The sequence below is a fragment of the Pezoporus wallicus genome, unplaced genomic scaffold, assembly GCF_028554395.1.
Source record: "Pezoporus wallicus isolate ANWC-B61680 ecotype Strahan unplaced genomic scaffold, APGP_CSIRO_Pwel_v1 contig_2871, whole genome shotgun sequence".
In the NCBI taxonomy this organism is placed as follows: Eukaryota; Metazoa; Chordata; class Aves; order Psittaciformes; family Psittacidae; genus Pezoporus; species Pezoporus wallicus.
Genome location: NW_026640775.1, coordinates 948,110 through 970,524, shown reverse-complemented (window position 1 = coordinate 970,524; position 22,415 = coordinate 948,110). Strand labels below are relative to the sequence as shown.

Below are 22,415 nucleotides of genomic sequence, written 5' to 3'. Positions count from 1 at the left end.
ACCATGAAATTATGCAAGTTGGCTAAAAACCTTTTAGCACAGGACGTCAAGAGCTCCAGGAAGCTAAGCTTCAGTGAGATGTTCTAGTGAGGTTAGGTCTGAGGTAGTGCTTGAAAGGAACAGTTTCAGGAGTTTGCAGAAACCAACTTGGCTAGTTCCTTTTGCCTCAGCCTTAGTTCTCCATCATGTCAAACAGCACTTGTACAGCACAGAGTAACTGCTGAAAAGTCTGGGTCATGCTTTCCTGATCTTTGACTACACTAGTGGATGACAGAATAGGACCAAGACGTAGGAAGGGGTCAACTCAAGAGTAGCATGTTCACAGTACATGCAGTACACATTTTTCCTTACACTGCCATGGGAATAACTGACATTGGAGTCAACTGAACTCCTAGAAGAGAAGCTACAATTTTATCAGACCTCTGGAAAACAAGTAAGCAAAAACCTTCCAGGTTGTCAGTTTCAGCTGTCTGCATTAGCAGCCATCATGACTCAAATCCTATGGCAGTAGCAACAGGCACATCATAATCGGAAGAAGATGCCCTATACAGTCCCACTTCCCCCTGGCCCCAACAAAACTGTAACTCATGGCACAGATTGAGCCTACCTCTCCTTTCAAGAGGCTAATAAGGCTGAGGGCCTGTTTGCTGCTTTTGGGGAATTAGAAGCGAAAGCAAAAGAAAAGTGGTAGCAAGTACTGTGGTAATATTCCAAAGGGAATGTAAAGTTTTCTTGTCTGCATTTGTGTGACTTTTTATGGCTCTGTTTGCTGACATATTAGAACTGTTGCTTTTCAAGCAAAAATAAAGGTCTGAAGCTGAACTGAAGCAGTCTTACAGATGAGAGCAGCAGTTTACAAAACAGAAAACATTAATTTCAATTAGAGTAATGAAGCCAGGAAGCAGGTATGAAGGAATAAGCCATCACCTTTCTTCCAGCATTCTGGTTGCCAGGAGAAATACCTACAGGAAGTTTCCTGCAGTATAATGATCTCAGACAGATGCGTGAGGTGATATTTTTGTCTAATAAAGAGAGGCAACTAATCATGGCTGGGATAGGCAACTGAGTGAGAACACCACACCATGACTGCTGTTCAAGCACAGATAGTTTTATATAGGAAGCAAGTTGAATTGAGCAGAAGCTGCCAGCCCTACAAAGAGAAGACAAGAGTCATCTTCATCTTATTAAAGAACAAGTAAAGACTTATATGCATAAATCCCTGAACTGAACCCAAGGCTCCAACTGAAAGGCTATTCTATTACAAGCATTGTTGGCTTGAAAAATCTGTACTTTGTTTCAGACATTACTATCTCAAAATAGAATTCTAGCATTACCTTTTGTTAGGTATTTCAAGTGACATGGGCCAAACTGGAACTAGTTTAATTTTTCTAACTGCTAACCTAGCTCTGAATAGCTCAAAGGACCATCTACAGCATGACACAAAGCTAACAGCCTCAGATAGTTTATTTTCCAGCAACTGTTAACTTTAGTGAAGTAACTGGAACATGTAAGGCAGTTCAGGTAAGCAACACAGAAGCTGAAAATGATCTTGATAAAGCATTCATAACAGAAAGGGTTAATATGAAAGCCAGTCTATTAGCAAAAGTCACTTCAGTGCAGAGCTAATCAGCACACAGAAACAGCAAATTGGTGTTGGACTCAGGCTTTTAGTTCTTGAAATGTTTGACAAACTTCCTGCTCAAAATTTGTGTGCACCAGCCTTAAGATTTCACCCTTCTTTTTATAGGATGAGTAGACAGAAAAAGTTAAAAAGAAACACACACACACACACACACCCCCCAAAAAAAAAAACCCACACAAAACCACACATCCCTGCTGGCAAAGAAGACAGAAAGGACAAGAGCAGAACTAAATAACACTTATGATCTTTCCAGAGACATTTATGCTAGAGATACATTGCGTGTATTCTCTTTCTTCAAGGGGATTAATGATCAACCAACAGCCATTCCAATGAAAGTATTTTAAGCCTCCACATTAATCTCCTGACTTGCTGAGAACTGCTGACAGGTGAGATCAGTCCATTTCACAAGTGCACAGAAATACAGTTTTGGCAAGACTTAAGATTCTATAATACAGAATTACTATGCTAGGATTACTTTGGTGAAGGGTGTGGAGATATTTTAATACTTCTTACAATCCAATTAGAAGAACTCAATTTATTACAGTCACAGACTATGTCTGAAATTTCAGAGGATATCTTGCAAGATATGTGAAACAGCCCATTGCATAGTGTGCAACAGACTTTGAGATGCTGAATTATTTTCAACAACTTATTACATAACACAGCAGCTTCCTGTTCTAAAAGTGTTACACATGATCTTGCACATCCTATTTCATCTCACTACCAACATTCTTCTCCAAGAACATATTTTGACCAATAGTCAAAGGAATTATTGATTACAAAGAATAACTTCTTGCATCAACCTCCAACCACATCAGCTCTCCAAATTTTGACATCACTCGGTAGGAATCAGACTGTTTTTACTTTTTACCAGCTTTGCACCCTTCAGATGTTCTCTGATAATTTCTTTAACAGTTCTTCATAATAGAGGCGATTTAGGAGGCAATCCTGCCCCTCTACTCTGTTCTTGTGAGACCCCACCTGGAGTACTGTGTGCCGTTCTGATGTCCCCAACATAAGGACATGAAGCTGTTGGAGCAAGTCCAGAGGAGGTCCACAAGGCTGATAACGGGGCTTGAGCAGCTCCCATATGAAGACAGGCTGAGAAAGCTGGAGCTGTTCAGGCTGGAGAAGAGAAGGCTGTGTGGAGACCTCATAGCAGCCTTCCAGTATCTGAAGAGAGCCTACAAGGATGCCAAAGAGGGACTCCTCATCAGTGACTGTAGCAACAGGATAAGGGTAATGGGCTCAAACTAAACCAGGGAAAGTTCAGGTTAGATATAAGGAAGACGTTCTTTACTGTGAGGGTAGTGAGGCACTGGAACAGGTTGCCCAGAGAAGTGGTAAATGCTCCATCCCTGGCAGTGTTCAAGGCCAGGCTGGGCAGAGCCTTGGGCGACATGGTCAGTGGTGAGGCATCCCTGCCCATGGTAGGGGGTTGGAACTAGATGATCTTAAGGTACTTTCCAACCCAAACCATTTTGTGAGTCTATGCCCTCAATGCCACTCCAGAAGAGCAGTGGTCACAGCACTAGCAGAGTGAAAGTTTCTAGCTTGTGTTCATGCTCCTTAGCTTAGAAGGCAACAGTTCACAAAGGCTTCTACCCAAGATGGATAACAAGGGTGAACTGCTGCCATGTGGTGTCTTAGATACCACCAGTCCCTCTTAGGGCAGAAGAGATCATCTACAGTTTGCCACATAAGATGACTACACAAAACACTGCATCATTACAGGTATGATGAAGTAGCAGGCATTCAAAAAAACCCCCAAAACATACATATAGATGTTGCAGAGAGTTCTTACTCATGCTGTCTTCTCCATATGACAAGAGGGGCAGCTTTTGGGTTTTAGCAGCACAAGAAAGAGGGAGGGAAATCTAGACAGACATCTTCAAGGACATCTACATATGAAATTTATTCTTTAATATATTTTGTTTTAATAGATCTTTTAATCTACTGTGAAGAATATTTCATAATGCCTAAAAATATGAACATCCACTGTTTTGGCATCCCTCAGGATTCCATCTCAGGCAGTCACATTTTAACACTGTTGGAAGCTAGTCTGAAAATAAACATACCACAACACACTAGTTCCTGTTTTAACCAGTCACTGCACCCAAATTTTACATTAATCATTCTTTCTATGCCTGCAGAATATTACTAAAGTAGATGCTGTCATGACCAACATCTGCTGGCTAAACAGAGGCCACATGAAGAGGAAAAGAGAACTTCAGAAGGGAACTGAAGGACCAGACTGAGGTTCCAAAATCTCCTTCCCCACTTTTCCCTCTTTATTGCTTTTGGTATTCAGTGAAGTAGTTGCTGCATGCTTCGTTTGGGTATGCCCACTGGTTCCATAAATGGTATCTTTGTCATTTCCACAGCAAAAAGAAGCAGGAGTCTCTGCTCTTGTCCATTTTGGGGTGCAAAGAAAAGGAAATATTTCTTATCTGTAAACACATTCAGGCCCACAGGTGCCTTCTATAGCAGGACACTCTGAGATCCTGAATTTTTATAACACAAAAAGCTTGGCATCAGCATTCTTTCCCTCTGAAGCTCCAGACATGGGAAAACGCAATTCAGATGTTAGGTATATTAGGACTGCATTTTTATTATTACTTGGTTCAGTTCAGAATAGACTCTTTACTACTTTCCAACTGCTCTCATGTCTTGCTTAAAGAAAGTTAAATGGCATTCAAAACATCCTGTAAACGAAGACATTAAAATGTTAAAGACAGATTTACGACAGCATTCTTTGAAAGCTTCAACTAGAGAGGGATTGGCATAGTTTAGTGAAAAAATCTTAAGCAGAAGGAAGAAGCTAAGTCACATGAAACTTGTGTATAGGGGCAATGAAAGGTTAACATACACATTTTTAGAAGCAAAGTAATTACATTAAGTTCACATACTACGTAATCAAAAACTCTTACCCCCAACAGACAAGACTTACATAGATCAGTCCTGAGTAGTATCTCTCCTTTAAGTTGTGAAGAACAGAAGCCTCATTCAGGCATGTCAGCTCTGCCATATCTTCCACTTTAGAGAATTTGGGAGGGTTCATCTTCTGGATGTCATCCTTATTTACTTTCACTCTCTTCCCATTCTCTGCCAGTTCCACCACGGCCTCATCTCCTACTTCTTCCTTCAGGCTGGCTGCCTCAAACCCATTCTTCTCGGAGGGAACCCATACCAGTTTCTTAGCTGCCCAGTCAGCCTGAGTCAGAGGGTTATTAATAATATTTTTGTCCACATAAAGGTACTTATCTGCATCTCGTTGCGACATTGTGTTTTAGAATTGGGGACCTGTGAAAAGAGAAGGAAACAAAATGTATATATTTTTAAAGCCTCAAGTTGCCTTGCAAATTCCTAGAGGCAGACAGGCACACGCTAAGTACTCCAAGTCCCCGGTCATCAGAACATGCCTCCCCCTCCTTTAGTTTCATTTCCGGAAGCACTGGTAAGTTGTCAGACTTCCAATAAGGTCAAGGTTTTGCTTGCCAAGTGGACGCAAAAAAAAAAAAAAACAAAAAACCAAAAAACCACACCATATACTAGCAAGTAGCTAAAAAACTCCAGCAAAACATTGACCCTTAAGCATTTGAAAGCCATTATTGAGCAGAAAAGAGAATGCACATTAAAGTAGCAAGCATCAAACAACTTGTAAGATGCACCAGTACTCAGCATGAGATACTATGTTAGTAATGTTCAGTTCAAGATTAGCCTTTCACTGCTCTACTTGGTAAAAATATTACAAATATGTTTAATCAACAGCTTTATTTCCTACCTCCTGGTTCTGATAAATAACCAGTCAAATACCACAACTTCTTAGAAATGCCACAAACCTGTCCAGACAATACATGAGACACACTCTGCTTCTAGAAGACATCATCGATAATTTGAGGACAACAGTTAAGACCAACATAAAATACTTTCCATCCCCAGCTTAGTAGCAACACCCAGCCCACCGATTAGCATCTCTTTTCTAGATCATGTTAAGCAGCAGAATACCTCCAAGACAGTAATAGAATAAACCTGTGGTCAGGAAATTTTACAACCCCAAAATCCTTCTATGTAGCTACAGTCAGGTAAAGGAAAAAATACTACCCCTACAAAAAGGAGATTTAGGCAGCATTCTCAGAAAACAGCACCCTAGATTTAGTGCTTCATCAAAACCAGAACATTACCGCCATGGATTTTCCAGCTTATAAGGCAGCGATTTTATTGGTGCCATTGAGAAATCCTTTCAATTAGGAGAAAGGACTGTATGTGTCAAGGCTCATTGACCATGTAACAGCAGCCTCTTTACAAGGTCCCATAAATATTACTTGTTGGATCCTTCCTCACAAAGATACCAGTGTCCTCAATACATGTTTATCATAACTTGGATAGAAGCTAGAGCTCTTTATCACCAAAAGAACAGAAAATGAAAATATCAATATTCATGTCACTGGAGGCTGTCAGGAGCTCCAGGGGTAACTTTTCTACAGAGCAAAACCAGCCTGCAAGTTACATAGGTGAAATCTTACTATAGATACCAAGAGCAGGACAGAAGCAGTTCAACTCCCAAAATATGCATGAGAGCAACAAGAGATGTTGAGTCCTAGCATTAGCAAGCTGTGAATGAAGCCAGAAAAACATCAGCTATAATAATGATAGGCACACATGCCCACACCAGTCATCTGTAAGCATGTAGGGAAATTCCTTTCAACAAATGTATCACTGTAGGTGGTATGCAACTTTATGCCAGAGACTGTATGGCTAGCTGTATATTCACAGTCAAAAATTCTTTAGCAAAGAGAAAATTACCCTATAAATAATTGTTTCATTTAGCTTGGGTTTCAAATCTTTGTCCTAAGCCTTACAGGATATGCCAAGCAGCTATCCCACACTTTACCTCATTTGTCCTTTCCCCACAGGGTCACTGACACTTCCACCTCAGTCGCCACAATGGTGACTCTCAGAGCAACTCCTCCATCCTAGCTTTTCATATTTTTTGTTGAAGCCCCAGATTTTAATGGCCACACGATGAAGAGACTTGTTCCAGAGATAAGATGCAGCAATCAAGAGTCTGCCATAAAAACTCTGAGTTCTCAAGAGAGCTGCAAGACCACCCTACAACAGCTAGCCCAGCAGAGTATTTAGAATAGAGAAGACTAAGAATTCAAGAAAAGATATTGGGACTCCATGACATTGCAGAGTATCATCTGCACATTGTGGTCAAAGGGTTAAAAAAAAAAAGGGGAGGGGGGGGAGGGAGAGGAGAAGGGAGAAAAATAATGAGAAATAAATATTCAATTGTGTTCAGAGTTGTATCAGGTTTGGCAAAGCAACATCTCTGTTCTAGCCTCCATTACAGAGTTTCCTGCCTATGCAACTCCCAGAATCTAACCAGTTGCCTTTTTTGGCTATAATCAGGCAAGACACAGAAGCAGTATGCTTCGGCTAAATTCAGTTTCATCATTTCCTGAGGAATCCTAAGTAACCAGCCATCTGAAGTGTCCTACGTTACACTGAAACATATTCCTCACTTCCTTACTGTTGAAATACATGCATTCAATACACTTCGGAGATTTCTTCTGGGATAAAGGCTAATTCTTTTCTTGGTAAGAAATACATAAGACCACAATAAATCTTTTAAAGGGTATCTTGAAAGCCAGTTCTAGAGCTGAAGAGAACTAAGGAAAGAAGATAGCTACAGAGAGGTTAATCAAATTCCTCACAGGAGGAGAAAGCTGAATTATCTTGCACACAGCAAGACTGCATTCTTCAGCCAGTACGGGATCTTTCTGTATCATCTGTCCCTTTTTATTCCCAAAACTGAAACCAAAATCTTTCACAGCAAGAAGTTAGATAGCCTAACAATTTAAAAAAAAAAAATCTCACCAAACACTAAGGGATTTTTTTATGCCAGTACTACCAAATAGCAACGAGATTCAGAGATGGTCTGCACCTCAAAATTTAAACAGACTTGAAAATTACCCTATTGCATGGCAGCAGCAAACAGTCTTGTTATCACCATTTCATATGGTCCAGAACAGAATCATCAGGTACTAGAACTAAAAAAAATTGAGGATCATGCTAAGATAACATGGTATTAGTGCTACTCTGAAGGCTGACTTCTAACCCACAGGGCCTCTAAACTAGCAGTACCACAAACCAACCATTAATTTGTCTTCTCCACAAGAACAGTACCAGAGGAATCAGATTCAGCAAGTTCCACCTCATGGGCTGCAAAATTCATCTTCCTAGCTTAGGCTGCACTTCACTGGGCATTTCTAAAAAACCCTGAAGTGGTGAAGGAAGCGAGCCCTCTAAGCTCTTGCAGCCTCACAGCAACTCCCAATGATTGCAAGTCATTGCCATTTTAGGAACAAATTAGGAAGTTATTTGTTTGCCTAGTAGCTTGCATTTTGGGTGTAGATAATTATGTGGGGCAAGGACATTTATCTTTACATGGCTATTGTGCAACTGTCAGAGGAGAATACCGTTAACAATATTCTTTTTGATGCAACAACAGTCTACGGCTTAGAAGACAAAAAAATACAGAAGAAAGACAGACCATCCTTGTTTTGAGTTTAAATGCCTCCTTCCTAGTATTGTTTCCAAATATGAAATACTACAGTCACTTCCCTGTTAACCCAGGATGCTTCCTTACTGTGGTTCATAGCAGTCTGAGGAACAGGCTGGTCAAACATTGCTTGTTTTTCATTATTTCATGTGCCAAAAGACATCCTTTTGCCATTTAACTAACTACATAATTGCCACAATGATGCCATGCAGTTACAGATGGAGGCAAAGCAATCTCTACAGTCATGAATAGGATGGGATCAAGACATTGATAATATTTAGTCCAACCTTAAAAAACAATAAATTCAAAAATCCTTTGCATACATATTTCCCTACAGATTCTTTTGAGATGAACAAGTTAAACACTGGCTTTAAGTTAAGATGCCATGCATTCCCTTAAGTAAGCAGAATTAACAAAAAACCTCATGCGAATACAATCATATGGACAAAAGTTTGCCTTAACCTCCTACAGTTCCACAGCCTTAAGGCTATCAGACACTTCACACACTTCTCTCCCTATTTAAAGCACCAAGTGCTTTCCAAAAAGCTGGAAATAAACACCTGGCTGGCTTGGAAAGGTCTAAAAGATGCCTCTGCTATAAAGCCCCTTCCTTTTGATCACAGTGTTATTCAACTGCTAGAAGTATAGGACATTATCTGTTTGCAATTTAATTTTCCAGAACTATTTGTATTATTCCCTCCTCTCCCCCCAGTGTTTACTCTGTCAGCAGCCACAGAATTGTTTCTGGGACTAAGCCATTGCTCAATGAGAGCAGCTTGGGCTATGGTAAACTATGGAGGTAATGGCTGAAGTAGCAATAGAATTCAGAAGAGCATCAATAGCAACAGCTAAAGCATCCCACTTACTAACAAGTATTAGAGCCCTAACTAGGCAAGGAAGCACTTCTAGTTAGAGCCATATGAACTGCCGTTAAAGTAGGGATCTCCACAACATTCTTTTGAGGCTTCAGCCTCATTAATACAAAGATACACTGGAATAGGCAGTTTTAATCACACACCATTTCTCTACTTTGATGAATTATTAAAAGTTTGTGAAATAGTGGGCTACATAAAATAGACACATACAGGCACTGTATGTGATTCAGATCACCATTTCAGAACCTTGCTGTAAGACTGAGCCTGCGTGAAAAGGGATGTACATTACTGGAAGTTTTCTTTTGCTTCACATCCAACAGTAAGGCAGTGCTATAAAAACGTTCTATGATTTCACATTAAATGATCACACACACGTGGTTTGTCTAATGGCCTTTATATGAGCAGTGGAAGAGGAACTGCCCTAAAGATAAGGGTGACAAATAGAAAACACATATAGACTAGAATTAGAAAGTTAGCAAGTTAACTTCTCTTTGTTTATACATTTACATTTTAAAATTATTTCAGGAACACAGTTCTCATGTTATATACCTCTAGCAGGTTGTGAAAGAATGCAATACAAAAGGTCCTCTCACAGAGCAAAGGGAACATGCATGATTTCTACAGGCAAGACAAGACTTTTACACTAGAAAACTACACCACTATGCTTACAGACCCATTTCAGTTACAACCAAGTTGTCCTCAATGAAGAAACTTGATTCTTTATTAATACACAGCATTTTAAAAATAACCTGACTCTGAGAAGCAGCTAATGATTCAAACTAAGTTTGCTCAGTAACATTTATATGATGCGAATCCTCACTAAGCATACAATCTGAACAGCCAATTCTTGCATTATTTTTGCAGAGTCAACTGTTTTACTTTCCCAGCCAGCTGAATGCAGTTCATCAAATCAACATAGTTGCATGCAGTGCAGCTAGAAAGCACAGTAAGTAGACTTCTGTGGCCAGACTGCCTACAGTGACCATGAACTGACAACATCAAAAAACAAAACCTCACCCACCAAAAACCCCTCCCTGTAATTCCCTTGGGTTCACTTAGAAAGTGTTCAGATCTCTTTAGTTAGGACATACTAGGCTGACACTTCACAGCTCCATGTGCCAGGATGTTTATGGGAAAGAAAACTGTGAAGCTACTTAGCACAAACTGCTCCAATGTGTAAACAACACCTATATATATATATATATAAAATAAAAAAAAGGTCTGAATCATTAGTGAAATATGAGAATTGAATGCCACTGGGGTAGCGGTAAGGGGAAAAGCTGGCAGAAGGCTAAACTGATATATTGTGACACACCAGTACTTGATGCTTCAGAGTGAACTCAAAGAATCACAAGTTTACAGTTACCAGTTATCTCACAAAGGAATACAGCATCAGACAAGAGTTTGCCATTAATACTCCTTCATAGATAGCCTCCCAAGCTGAAAGCTTTCAGCTCCACTCCGCCTTTGTGTTCAGAATGCCATGCTGCCACGCAGACTCATTTCTTCTAGTTAAGCTTTATTTGGGATTCATAATGATTGCTATTAGCTCACTGTAATTCACTGCTTTCCTCTCTAGTCACAGTCTGACGCACACAATACATTGTTGAAAGATTTATTTCACAACTGGAATGCAGATTGCTGGCAATTATTCTTGCATATTCAGTTTGACTGTAGTACTGCCCAGACTTGCAGCTACCATGTTTATTGCTGTAAGTTAAACCCAAGGTAGAGCACTAAAGTGCCCTCTCTGCATGCTCAGGTTCCAAGAATAAAGAATCTAATTATCTAATGTATAAATGATACCTGCATTACACAAAAGTGATGTGCCGACCAGACTACACGCAAGACAGAAGAATGAAGTTAAAGGGAATTCCTTACCTTCCAAGTGGCCTAAACGTACCCAGCACACATCCTCAGACAAACATGGAATAAACGTTTCTCGGTTTCTGTATGTCCAGCCTTCTTCAGCTGTCAAGTACCACTTCTGGTATGTGTGAAGCAAGCTCTTGCATATTCTACTGTAACAGCTGACACAGGAGGTTTGCTCTGTGAAGCTGGGACTTTCCATGGCAAATTGCAAAGGCCCCAAAGCCACAAACAATTAAGACACTGTCCTTACATGCCACTTAGTAATTAACTTTTCACTGGGTTCAAATGAATGGCAAGACTGGGAGAACAGAAGACACAAGCACAGCACCTGTAGATGTAATGTAAGTCAATGCTAATCTGAAGAGGCTAGTTTTGGGTACCAAAGAGTGAAAGCGGGATGGTGCAGCCTTCACCACAGGGTATACAAGCACAGAAATTATCTCGGCCAACTTCACTGCATACCACAAAGAAACTAACCACTGAAGGTTATGAACAAATACAGGCAGGCATAGCTTCCCTAAGTAAATGCTAAGGAGGGGACGACTGCCCCTATTTTACTTGCAACTTCTCAGTTCAGTGAGACCAAAGAACCATTACCATGTACATGGCACCAATAAAGTAATCAGTTCTATGAAGCCTGTGCACATTGTTTAAACACATCAAGCACTGGTTTAGGGAGGGGGAGGGTAGCCTTTTGTTGATTTCAAGTCCAGTCTTTAGCATGACAAAGCTAGGCTGGCTGCCACCCAACCCCATTCACTTGGAATAAATATTCAAAGTTTACAATCCCGCATAATACACTTTCTGCAACTGTTGTTTCTCATTAGTGCATGTACAGTACATGCCTTCTCAGCAGAGGAGAGAATTCCTTTTCCAGAGACAGTGTGCCCACAAAGAAAACATTCCAGGGGGAGAACGCATTCTTCGTGACCATTCAGCAAAGTAATCCCACTTAAGGAGACAGCTGTAGTTCAGAAAACTGCAGCCCATCCTGGCTGTTCAAGCTGTTTTGCTGCAAGACTTCTTTTCAGGAGACATAATGGACTGTAAAAGTTCTGATCAGGCATGCAGAATTCCCTAAGGACATTGCATGAGAGGTGAAGGAAGAGCTTGGAAAGTTTCAGCCTGTCCTTGTTACCTCAGGGTCACTTTTCATGCCTTCCCTAATATTCTGATTTAAGACTAAAGAGATATCTGCCAAGAACTCTGTGACACTGAAGTGGAAGGGAGCTCTTCCAATACACAGTTCTATATCAGTTAGGTCTCCCTATCATCTTTGTCCGCTCCAGGTTTCATTTCATCACAAGAGGGAACAAGGAACAAAGCAATCACACCTCAATACAGATAGCAAAACCACAGTTCTTTCAGTCTTTTAGAAAAAAGTATTTTGCATGTATGTGGCTTCTGTAGACACTCACACCTCAACCTTCTGTGCCAAACTATGGGTCCAAACTGCCTTCTGCTAGAACTCATCTTTTTATTCTTGTTTCAAATAGTTCTGCTCTGCCATTAACAATAGCTATTAGGGATGGTAGACAAAAACCCTGACACAGAGAAGTCTACCACTTTTATGGGTCCATGTTTGATTCTCAACTCTTCCAGCTGTACATACAGATTAATAAAGAAGATCTACCTCTGATTATGAAGGTGATCTTGGAGGTAGGGGGCAGGAGGAGAGTCACTCTTTCTGGATAGGAGAACAGCAACTCCTCCACTGAAGGAAAAGCTACATTGCCTTTAGCTCCAGGATGTATAAGGAGTCCAGGTTGAAAACAATCTTGCAGAGAATAAATACCAAATTCAAGATGGTCTCAAAAACCTCGAAACATTCAGATTGCACCATTTGCCTGTTGTGTTCAACATCTTGCACAGCATCGTGGCTTCTTACTTAGGTATCCATTATAAGCAATGTTCTAGAGAAGCCCCTGGTGCAGCGAAGCGAACAGGAACACTTGTCCGGTCTGTACCTCTCAGCCTCAGACTTGTTCTCTGGTTACACTGTTCCTTTCCTTACCTGTGCTTTCTTTCCTAAATGTCAAATACATCAGTGTTTAAAAAGGAACAGAATTAGGCACCTGTTATTTTAGAAATCACCCAACCATGCCCTCTGGTCTGGATGTCCTGAAGTGTTGATTTGTGTTTTACAGGAGAAGAACAGACTCATCTTTCAGTCTGAACTGAGTAGAAGCAAGGGCATTTGAAGTACAATCATGGCTATATGGGCATATAAAATTTTCTACATTCTGGTATTAGAAGAAAAGACTTTAAAAAAAAAAATTATCCCCTATTGACATCCTATTGACATTCCATGGTCCCAGTAAGAGAAGGCAATATAACTTGGAAGTTTCCAACAAAGTTTTGCTTTCTGGCTTAACAGAGTAAAAGTCAACATAAGGAAACGTTGACCACAGAGTAGCAGAATTGTTTCAAGTGTTTCTTCATAGTTAACAACATTCTCCACAACCATATACACTATAGTGCTGTGGTGGTGAGGCACTGGCACAGGTTGACCAGGGAAGCTGTGGCTGCCCTATCTCTGGCATTGTTCAAGGACAGGTTAGACAGGGCTTTGAACAACCTGGTCTAAAGGACGGTGTCCCTAGTTTGTACTTGATGACCTTTAAAGTCTATTCCAACCCAAACCTTTCTATTATATTCTTCTCCTTATCTACACAAGTAAGAGCTGAACCATTACTGCAGTATGATAGAATTGGCATAATACAGCATGGCAATATTTATCAGTTAAATCTCCACTAAGTTTTCAGAGCAATAACGACCTAAAATCTACCTTTATTGTTCTGCTCATTAGGAAAAAACTTTAAATTTACCATGCAAAACGATTAACTTCCACATGTGGAGGAAGAAGATAAACTATCAATATCTATATGCCAGTGCTGTGCAGACAACATGCAGACAATTTTCAGAAGTTACACCAGTTTTTCTAATAAACTGACAATCCTTTTTTTAAAGAAAAAAAATACTAATACATCTTCCTCATTGTGGGTTCTCATTGTAGACTTCATAGAATCAGAATCTTTAGGGTTGGAAAAAGGACCTTAAGATCATCTAGTTCCAACCCCCCTCCCATGGGCAGGGACACCTCATACTAAACCATGCCACCCAAGGCTCTGTCCAACCTGGCCTTGAACACCGCCAGGGATGGAGCTTCCTTGGGCAACCCATTTCAGTGCCTCACCACCCTCACAGTAAAGAGCTTCTTCCTTATATCCAATCTAAACTTCCCCTGTTTAAGTTTTAACCCATTACCCCTTGTCCTGTCACTACAGTCCCTAATGAAGAGACCCTCCCCAGCATCCTTATAAGCCCCCTTCAGATACTGGAAGGCTGCTATGAGGTCTCCACACAGCCTTCTCTTCTCCAGGCTGAACAGCCCCAACTTTCTGAGCCTGTCTTCATACGGGAGGTGCTCCAGTCCCCTGATTATCGTCATGGACCTCCTCAGGACTTGTTCCAACAGTTCCATGTCTTTTTTATGTTGAGGACACCAGAACTGCAAACAAAACTCCAGGTGAGGTCTCACAAGAGCAGAGTAGAGGGGCAGGATCACCTCCTTCGACCTGCTGGTCACGCTCCTTTTGATGCAACCCAGGATACACTTGGCTTTCTGGGCTGCGAGCGCACACTGAAGCCAGCTCAATGTTCAGTTTCTCATTGACCAAGACCTCCAAGTCCTTCTCCGCAGGGCTGCTCTGAATCTCTTCTCTGCCCAATCTACTTCCCATCATCATCATGGCTTGACTTTGTGAATGAAGACTTGGGAAGGGCTTTACCCACGCTTACTACAAGTGCGCTGATGACTAAAAAGGCCAATATGAGATGGGCAAATCCAGCTGCAAAAAGCACAGCAAAAGGTCTCCTTGGGTGGTACAGGCAGGGTGCAATTCTTTCCATGTTGTCTTTTCTCCTCAAGCCTAGTTCTGCGTGAGTTCTCAAAGGAGTCAATGACATTATGCATGGTGTGTCTCCAAGTCTCCCGACTGGAGGCCAAGGTGGACCACTGATGGTAGCCAATGTGGCCAAGGCTAAGGTATTGTTTCAGGGAGTCCTTATATCTCTTCTTTGGGGCACTTCTCTTGCGGCTACCGGTGGCCAGTTCACGTAAAAAACTATCTTAGGGAGGCGGTGATCCTACTTCCCATCATATACTGCATTAAACTACAAGCTCAAGTTCATCTACACAAAACTTTGGCTTGGGAAAGGCCATTAAATAATTCAGAGTAATTTACTGCATAATGAAAGGTCAAAGACTTTAGTATCTGCTATAAACATTCATACTGGAATATAGCCTTGATGATAAAATCCAAGTAAACTGGTTTAAGCCACAAATTTAAAATCACAGTTTAAAGAGGTTTTGTGAAGAAATCTTACTTTGTATTTATGCTCTTTTGAGAAAGGAAATTCCCTTTGTCAATAAGCAGACATGTCCATTTGCAACATGACAGTTTCAAGTATCCAATTGCTTAATTACTGTTACTAGTCATCCATACTTCTATATCCATTTATTTAAACAATTCTGTAAAGTCTGAATACATTTTCACATAATCATAGAACGGCTTAGGTTGGAAAGGACCTTAAGATTACCTAGTTCCAACCCCACTGCCATGGGCAGGGACACCTCACACTAGATCATGTCACCCAAGGCTCTGTCCAGCCTGGCCTTGAACACTGCCAGGGATGGTGCATTTACCACTTCTTTGGGCAACCTGTTCCAGTACCCCTTGTCCTATTGCTACGATTCCTGATGAACAGTCTCTCCCCAGAATCTTTATAGGCCCTCTTCAGATACTGGAAGGCTGCTATGAGGTCTCCACACAGCCTTCTCTTTTATTTCATGACAAAGAGATAAAAGCATCTTTGTCTCTGAACAACAGAAATGAAGACATCTGAACAACATCTATGAAGAATAAAATATATTGATACTCTGCTAAAAAAATGTAACTCCATTAATACTAATAATTTTTTAAAAAGTATTTCTTTGACTAGTGCAGATACGTTTACAAGCAAAAACTAACTAAAATGGTTTTCTAGCTACCTGCAATCAGCAATTTATGAATTAATTTGATTTTGGATACCTTCGTCTCAAATCCACCCCTCATCTGCTCCACCAACTGTGAAACACACAGCTACCCCCAAGCATTTAAAAAAAGAGCTAGGAAAAAAGGTCAAAGAAAAATGTCAACGCCTTCCTGTACACTTTGAACTAGGAATTACATGGCCAAAACAGAAGCCAGAAAGCATTTTTCTTCTTCTACATTTAAAAAGCTGTCAAAAGTCAATTTACCTCATCAACCATCTAATTCCAAGTGCTTAGGCAAGAACTTTCTCATCCAGTTCACTAGTTTGACTTCAGCTTTACACTCTGTATTTGTTGCCAAGTTCTTAGATTTAAGCATCTTAGATTTGTTCAACTCTGCCCAAACCCTAAGATAAGCTATCAAGTTTAGAAAAGAAACACCATGAATGAAAATTAATTTGTGCTCACACATTTAAAAATAATTGATTGTTAGCGGCGAGGAGAGGCAAGACACGCCAACCCAATATGGGTGATAAGAAAACTTCCACTTTATTTGTGGCGCACTTCGCTTATATCCGCGTGGTGTTTAGCCACGCCTACTAGTCAGAACAGTATTGGTTAGTTCTACACAGCTTCCTTCACATTCTCCTCCCACATCCGGTTTCCGGTTACCTGTGAGGCCTACACCTTGCTTTGCTCGCACAAGGCCTCTAAGGATCCATGGCCTTGCTCTTAGAGCCCTTCTGCAACAATTGATTTTATCCATTGTGAGCATAGCAAAATGAATCTCTTGCACTAAATGACAAGCAGACCTACAGTGTAACAGTCCCTGCCAAAAAAGACCTTACTGACTAAAAACTTACCTACAAACTGATATGACAGTTGATTTAAGTCAGTCATATTTGAAGAAAAAATAGCAACTGAAATAAATTTAAGTTTTGCTGTAGGTTTCCTTTTTTTCCCTTGGCTATTTAAAACAACAAGTATGTCAATAAAACTGCTGGACTGAGCGTTGGCCAGAACCAACTTTTACCCGAGTCTAAGCTACATCACCTCCAAGGCTGATTTAAAAGAGCTTAAATTTAAGTGAACTGGTAAAGTCTTGACCTTAAAAGAAAAACACAGATGAACGTACTCTCATCACTACAAACAATAAAAAAGGGAGTAAACTATTACAAGAGCACGCTTTAAATCTTATATTTTAAACAGGAAGCTGCCCAATAAGGGGAAAAAAAAAAAAAAAAAAGAAGTCTGATTGCACAAGACTGTCAAAGTTGAGTGCAGAATTTCTCTAAACCTCTTTTCTTACAAGTCCAAATGCCTACTTTGCTTTCATTCAAATCAGAACTCCAGTTCTGTGTTGAGGCATATATCACAATGAATTTCCTGCCGAGACTCATTAAAATGGTAGCTCTTGATGAATGGAAGTATTCATCAGTTGAGGAGACTTTATGATACAGATTTCCAAGTTAAGTTTCCCTCAACATACATTAATTATTAGCCTGAGTTTACTGAACTCACTCATCCGTGTGGTTTTATTTACTACTCTCAGTAGAGTTGCATACATGCATTAGGAGAAATTTAAATTTCTGGTCATGAAGACAAGTAGAATACAAACCCTATGTACAAAACTCTAGAGGCATAAATTTCATAAAGAGGTCATGGAGTCAAACCACATTATTCAGAGATGTATTTCATTATACCTCTCTGCATCCAACAGCAATACATTTGTAGTACCTCCATAAGAAATAATTTGCAGTGGACAAGTGTGCTAGATCAATTTTACAGTCCTTTCAAAAGGACATGACTTAGCAGTCCTAGATCCAGAGGTATCAAACAATGAAATCAATCACAGTTCCCATCACTGGAAAATTGGAGGCCCTACTGTTTCTTTACACTTTTTAGGATGCTGAGAAAGGCAACGTATTGTACTGAATAGTAACAGGCCAAAGAGCCTCTAGCTGAAAAGAGAGACTGGTCCATTACACTGAACATGACTGCACTAGAGTGAGGTCTGAAGACGTTAAACATGACAGTAGCCTGGGATTGCAAGATGAATCGGTGTTGAGATTATTACTTCAAGTACACAGAACAAGTTCTCACAGCCGCTAAAGAAAGAAGTGAAGCGGATAAACCATAATTAAGATGAACTTGTAAATTGATGCATTTCATTTAGTTGGACAACACCCATTTGCATTAGCTTCCAGGGCAGAAGTTGCATTTGTATATTTGTCTCATCATACTCTATTCAAATCAGGTTGCTAGTTTCCATCTCTTTCTAAACTAAGAAACTCAATTAGAACCATGGTGTGCTGAAAGTGAAAAGAAATTTAAGGTACAAGGTCACCAAGCCACCATTAAGCTAGAGCAATTGCCAGCAAAAACAATGCCGCTGTAGGCAATCCTATGCTATTATAGTTTTGTTTCAACCCACAGAAGACTTAACATAAGGCACACAATTTCTCTACTTAACATGCAGACAGCTGTGCCTCAATTATAAACTAAGAAAACAAAGACTAATAAGGTATTTATACAAGAAATCAAAGACAAAAATCTATGTTAACGGGCACCAAGTGCATTACTGAGTCAAAACAAATTAAATCATACACTCAGGACTTTTAGTAGATGCGTAGCTAACACTGAGCCTCTGAAACGCACTCTAGTCATCAGTAAGGTTCAGCACATTACCCAATAGCCTGAAGTTACCACACAAGAAAGCAGATATAGTGTGCAGAGGTGGGGGTAAGAAAACCTTAACTTTGACTTCCCCTTTCAGTAAACCTTGCATTAACCAGATGAGTTCCTGTACCTCCAGTGGGTCCACATGCAATCTCACCCTACTACAGTCACACCAATTCCAAAGTGACATAAATCTGGACAAGACATAGGCCCATGGAAGCAGGGGTAGGAACAGAAAATTCAGCAAAATCAGCTCATAAATCACAACACCTGTGACATGTCCTGTCCTATCTGTTCAGCATGCCAGAGATTAACAGAACAAAATCTGAATTTTGGGATATAGACAGGCTAATCCCCTAGTACAACTGAAGTATATTTTCACATACTTAGTAGACACACTGAAATACATATACTCCCTTGTACCTGCATGTAAACAGTCTGACAGAGGACTAACCTGTGAATTATTAGTTATTATAAGCATTTAGTACATTATTTTTAAAGACCTGCCAAGATAATAATGGTTCAAGTTTTGAAGACAGTTTGTTGCACTGGTAAATGTAATTTCTATTGCAAATGCTGAGACTATCTGCAGTGCCAAATACTGTTGCAGAGAGATTTAAGCATCTGTGGCATCTAACTCCACTGCAGTTTTTAACTCAAAGATGAGTATTAGATCTATCACCCACTACCACTCTTTAACATTTTGCATAATAACAAAATAATGTGCTATACAGCACACAACAAGGTTATTTCAACCTCCTAAATGAGAAACTCTTCTAATCCTTTTCCTGTAACTTTACTGGACAAGTAATTTTATTCCTCTTGGTTTTATTATTATTACTTATTCACTACTGATTCACTTAAAAGATTATGATGGAGCTCTCAACACTTTTGTCTTCTTAAAACCATTCTGAAACACATCAAAATCCACCTAGAAGAAACAATAATTAGAAAAAAAAAAAAAAAAACACCAAAACCAAGAACTTAAGTCTCTCCAACTTTTTTCTTACAAGAATAACTTGAACGAAAAAAAAAAGTAATCCCAGAATCATGAAATAAATAACCTTACAATGTATGCAAACAAAGTCCAATAAAATGCTTTCAGTTTTTTACACCCATTCTTCCGGGACAGACAGAACCCAACTGTACAGTCTTCCTGTTTATACAGAAACAGCCACATGCTACCCAGCAGAGCAAACTTTGAAGTCAAAGTCTCTTCTCCAGAGAACTTCTAAAATCTTGGCTATACAAGGCAGGCATCAAAGACCTGACGTTATATTACAAAAAGAACCATGTAACTCACCAGCTTGGCACTGGGCATACTCACTTTAAGGTTCCAGGTCAGTAAGCATGAAAATTTCAGACCCCTGTTTCTATCCACTGCCAGCAATTTTGCAGCTGCCTTAGAGTTACTGAAAATTTTGCCTGTCCACCTCCAGAAAGACGGTGCACACATTATGAATAAGTGAACAAATAAAGCTATCAAGAAGGAAAACACATCGATTTAAACAGTTCCACCTGACATAGAGCTTCATGGAACCATTGCATGACTTCACTCTAGTTATTTTTACAAGGTCAGATTAGCTGCACAATCTTGTGTTTATACAGTTTTGACAATTGTGATTAATAACCTCAAAACTCTTTTGTGCTAAAGGCAACTCCACTTACATTTATCAATTGCTTCCTCCTCATTACAACTTTCTAGTTAACAAAAATATTTGCTTATCTCATTTAAACTTTGGAGAGAGTGCTATAGTTGCAGACAGTGCATCTATGAGTCAATACATATCTGCACCACTATTTGCCATTTTTACTGGAATGCCATGGATAAGTGAACTTAGTCACATTGTTACCTAGTGACTAATTTCAAAAGCGTCTTTACACAAGCAGTAACTGATTAGAATGCTGTTACTTTGCAGTTAAAACTTTACTGTATCTAGCCTTACAGACTGGAGACATACAGGATGACGGTTAAGGATGTGCAATTTAATCTTTCGAGCCATGGTTCAACAGCCTCCCTGTAAATTAACTTGTATTTCTTTATAGCGTAGGGCAGAGACATAGAAATCATCATCTACAGGCCAAAGTCCATCCACTACAATGTATCTTCAGGTTTGAAGCAGAAAATTCTTATGCATTATTTGAGAGAATATTCTCTTTAGGACAGACCTGCTCACTTAGAAGAAAGCTTAGGTTCTTACTCTAATGGAGTGTGGAGTAAGACACATGTCAGGACATCATGACAGAGCATACAGAAGAAAAAGCTACGGAAAAAGACAGATGAAGAGCACAAAGCTTCAAGAGGGGAAAAAAAAATAAAAGAAGGGAAACGAACCTTAAGGAGAAAAAAAAAAAAAAAAGGTGGAATTTGACAGACACTGCATGAAGAGCCTCCCGACCACTGCAGTTTACTTCTGAGAAATTCCACTTTATTACCAGAAGCATGTTACTGCTATAAAAGTCATTTCACCCTATGTTTAGACAAATAAGAAGCGATCCTTATGAAACCCACTGGGTACACACTACCCTTGGGGGCTATGAAATTTATTACTTCCCACACCTACTGGAGGCAGGTTGGTAACGATACCACTAAAAGCCAGAGAACTTTCCCTACTCAGTTGGAGGTGATGCCTGAAAGCACAAGCTATCTGAACAGTTTTTACTGCAAGCTTCATCTTGCCCTGTCACTCCCTCCTCCCTCTCTCCTGGCTTCACTGTACAAACCAAACCGAACGAGGAAGTCGAGATCTGAGGGCGGAAGCCAAGCCCATTGCAATGTCTGCAGGAGGATTGTCAGCCTGTGACTCAGGCTGCAGCCCTGACAGCTGCCAAACGGTCCATTTTTCTCCTACCCGCTACTTCCAAAGGACAGTCATTTAAACGCGAAGGGAGATATGAGGAGGGAGGGGGGGGAATGCACCGGAGGGAGAAGAAAGAAGACTGTGAGGTGAAAAAGAGCGCGAATAACGCCACCCCACCTGCGAGAAGGCCAGTTAGCAGGGCGTGGAGGTAGGAGAGAGGCAACTCCCTGGGCATAATGCAACCGTGCACATACGCCCCCGAACGAGAGGGGGAAGGACAGGGAGCACCCCAAGCACGGCAGCTCGGCTCCCCTGCCGGGCTGCCCACCACCCGGCTTCGCCGGGTAGAAGGAAGAGAGCAGTAGGAGAGCGGTGCCCTCTCGGCCGACAGGACAAAGAGGCGCGAAACCCGTGAGGAGAGAAGCGCGGCGCCAGGGGGAACAAACCGGGGCCACCCGTGTCCATCGCCCTGCTTTACCTGAGCCCGGCTACGGCGGAGGGTGGGAGGGAGGGAGGGAAGGAGGGAAACGCCGCAGCGGTGGCGGCTGCGTTCCTCGCGGCGAGAGAGTGGCGTCTTCCTCACGCTGCCGGCTTCTCCCGCAGGCACCGCGACCGCCTCTCACTTCACCGGCACTGCGAGGCGCCCAGCCGCCAACAGCCGCCGCGGCCCAGCAACGCTGCCGACCCGCCCACCCCCCGCGGCACTGCCAGCCAATAGTGACGCCGGCTGCGGAGAACTGACAGTGGCCTCACCAATCAGAGCTGGCGGCACGGCAGGGCGAACCTTGAGGAAGCACCGAGCCGTTGAGAAACGGGGCGGTGCTCTACGCTCTTCGCCGTTAGCAACGCCCGGGCGCGCTCACGGGCCCGCCCCGCAGCCGCCGGGCCGGGCGGGGCGAGGTGAAGGTGGGCAGCGGCGAGAGCAGCAGCCGAGGCGCTCAGG

At 41.2% G+C, this 22,415-nt stretch overlaps 1 protein-coding gene across 1 annotated transcript in view; it reads right to left on the bottom strand.

Annotated features, from left to right (window-relative positions):
- The window catches only part of MYH9 (myosin heavy chain 9), a 73,902-nt gene extending 51,734 nt beyond the window's left edge, over positions 1-22,168 (bottom strand). The window contains exons 1-2 of the mRNA XM_057420492.1: positions 21,951-22,168; positions 4,593-4,945 (exon numbers count right to left, since the gene is read on the bottom strand). Of these exons, the coding sequence (XP_057276475.1) occupies positions 4,593-4,925 (333 nt within the window). The 5' untranslated portion in view covers positions 4,926-4,945; positions 21,951-22,168. The remainder of the gene's footprint in view (positions 1-4,592; positions 4,946-21,950) is intronic.
- Between the last annotated feature and the right edge of the window lie 247 nt (positions 22,169-22,415).